At 34.9% G+C, this 2,768-nt stretch overlaps 1 protein-coding gene across 1 annotated transcript; it reads left to right on the forward strand.

Moving 5' to 3' along the window:
* The first annotated feature begins 247 nt into the window (after nt 1–247).
* Nucleotides 248–1,877, forward strand: LOC107832240 (peroxidase 47). Its single transcript, XM_016660058.2, has 4 exons — nt 248–501; nt 838–1,029; nt 1,100–1,262; nt 1,367–1,877. Exons 1-4 carry the CDS (start codon nt 301–303, stop codon nt 1,762–1,764), a joined length of 954 nt encoding a protein of 317 aa, XP_016515544.2. The 5' UTR covers nt 248–300; the 3' UTR covers nt 1,765–1,877.
* The last annotated feature ends 891 nt before the right edge of the window (nt 1,878–2,768 follow it).

Consider the following 2,768-nt stretch of genomic DNA (forward strand, 5'->3'; position numbering starts at 1 on the left):
ATTTAATGACAGCAAATACCTAAGAATTAATGCAACATGAATATTTTCTTTATTAGCAATACTTTTGTCCCACTAATTTAAAAACTTATAACGTGGCAATAATGAACATGCACATAAGATTATGATAATACTGACTTTTCTTTTGTAAGGTGGAGAGATGAATTATGGACCACTATTTCCAACTTTTTTCCAATTTTCCAATTTTTTAATTTACATGTGCGTAATCCTTTCGTACTTGTATATAACAGCATACACCCATTTGTTATCAACTCCAAAATGATCAAACACCTAAAGGGTTAAATGGGAAAGTGTGAGTTGTTAATGGTGATATTGTTGATGGATATAATAGTGAGTTGTTATGGTCTTCGAATGGAATACTACATGATGAGTTGCCCATTTGCAGAGGGAATAGTGAAGAACACTGTGAATAGGCATTTGCAAGCTGATCCCACTCTTGCTGCTGCCCTTGTTAGGATGCACTTCCATGATTGCTTCATTCAGGTTACTTCTAATTCTCTCTCTTTCTATATTATCATATGTATGTCTTGTTTTTGGAGAATCACTTTCACTTTTATTTTAATAAATAGAGAAAACTAACTAATTTCTCACTTTACTGTACAATAATATATATACCGTTACGTCCATGCATGAGACGTGAGATTTCTGTTCAATCTATGTAGCTAATAACAACATTTTTTACACTACTTTATCATATTAGTATTATTTTACTTAGTTATTTTATCGATCACGTAGGCTATGCATTATCCGAAATTATTTTTCTTCTGAACACCTTTTTTTGTTCTTACATAAATTGTTTTGGTGTTTGATGGAAAATAGGGATGTGATGCATCTGTGTTGATAGATTCAACTAAGGGTGGTAATACAGCAGAAAAGGACTCGCCAGCAAATTTGAGCTTGAGAGGCTATGAAATCATTGATGAAGCCAAGGAAGAGCTCGAAGATCAATGCCCCGGCGTTGTCTCTTGTGCTGATATTCTTGCCATGGCTGCCAGGGATGCTGTCTTCTTTGTAAGATAAATATAATATTCTTAGATCTCTTACAATTCTATTGGAATATTGAATATTGTTATGATAATAGGCTGGAGGTCCAGTGTATGACATACCAAAAGGAAGAAAGGATGGAACAAGGTCAAGAATAGAAGACACAATCAATCTGCCTTCCCCTACTCTCAATAGTTCTGAGCTTATCAGAATATTTGCCCAATATGGTTTCAGTGCTCAAGAAATGGTGGCCTTATCAGGTACAATAAAATATTCTTAATGCTTTCTTCACTAATGTCATATCAGAATTTGGACATGTGGAAGTCCACCAATTTTAATAAAGTTGATTATTTGTCATGTATAGGCGCACATACACTGGGAGTGGCAAGATGCTCATCATTCAAGCACAGATTGAGTAACTTTGACTCCACACATGATATGGATCCAACTTTGGACGCACAATTTGCAAAGACTCTGTCTAAAACATGCGGTGGTGGAGACAAGTCTGAGCAGACCTTTGACACCACAAAGAACGATTTTGACAACGACTACTTTAATGCACTGCAAAGGAAGAGTGGTGTCCTTTTCTCTGATCAAACCCTTTACAATAGCCCAAGGACTAGGGGGATTGTCAATGGTTATGCCTTTAATCAAGCCATGTTCTTCCTTGATTTCCAACAAGCCATGCTCAAAATGGGTTTACTTGATGTCAAACAAGGGTCCAACGGGGAAGTACGCACCAACTGCCGTATCATCAATTGATATTATTATTGGTATACATGTTCTGTTTGGTCCATTATATGTATCTTCTGTTGTTAATGTAGACAACTGAAATTTCTCTCTGGTTTAACAATATGTGGGTTTCAAAAGGAAAATTGAGTTTGTATCTCAGAGAATAAAATTAATGTGAAAGTCTTAATTAAGGAAAAAGTTCCACTATGATCACAAAACAATCTTTTCACTTTTGCCGGAAAAATAAAAAAGAAAAAAAAAAGACCAATACATGAATTCATCTGGCTCTACCGTCAACCCGAGTCTAAGCCTTGCCACTAGCAAAGTCAAACGGGTTTTAAAATCACTACTAGAAAACTGCCAAAAATCGTTCACGAAAATCGATCGAAATCGATCGGAAACATTAGAAAACCGACCGATTTTCGATCGATTTTAATTCGTCGAAATAAGGTTGGTCAGTAAATGGAAACGACCACAGTCGGTCGAAATTTCCGACCGAAATCGGTCGGTCCGTTCAACCATGAGTTGACCACTTTATCTGACACATTTTATTGAAAAATTAAATATACCAACCGAAATCGGTCGGTAATTCTTAAATTATTTTTTATTTAATTTTACAAAAACGACTGATATCGGTCGGAAATTTTATAATCAGATAATTTTACATTTATTTTTAAATTTTACTATACCGATCGATATCGGTCAGAATTGTTAAAATATAAATAAAAAAATATTATTTCCGACCAAAGTCGGTCAAAAATTTTAAATTTCTGCAGATTGCACATTGAATTTACCGACCGAAGTCGGTCGGTAATTATGAATTTCTAGGTTTTTAATATGAGCATTCCGACCGAAATCGGTCGGTTTTCTGAAAAAAAATCTGACAGAATATGGCTGCTTTTAAGCTACACCACCTGCTAATTATAACCAATAATCATCTTATAATGGCAGCATTACATTGTTGCCCTTCAACCATAATTAAACGATATAACAACGCCAACAATAACAATAATTAAACAACGCCAACAAAAATA

The sequence above is a fragment of the Nicotiana tabacum genome, chromosome 21, assembly GCF_000715075.1.
Source record: "Nicotiana tabacum cultivar K326 chromosome 21, ASM71507v2, whole genome shotgun sequence".
NCBI classification, from domain to species: Eukaryota; Viridiplantae; Streptophyta; class Magnoliopsida; order Solanales; family Solanaceae; genus Nicotiana; species Nicotiana tabacum.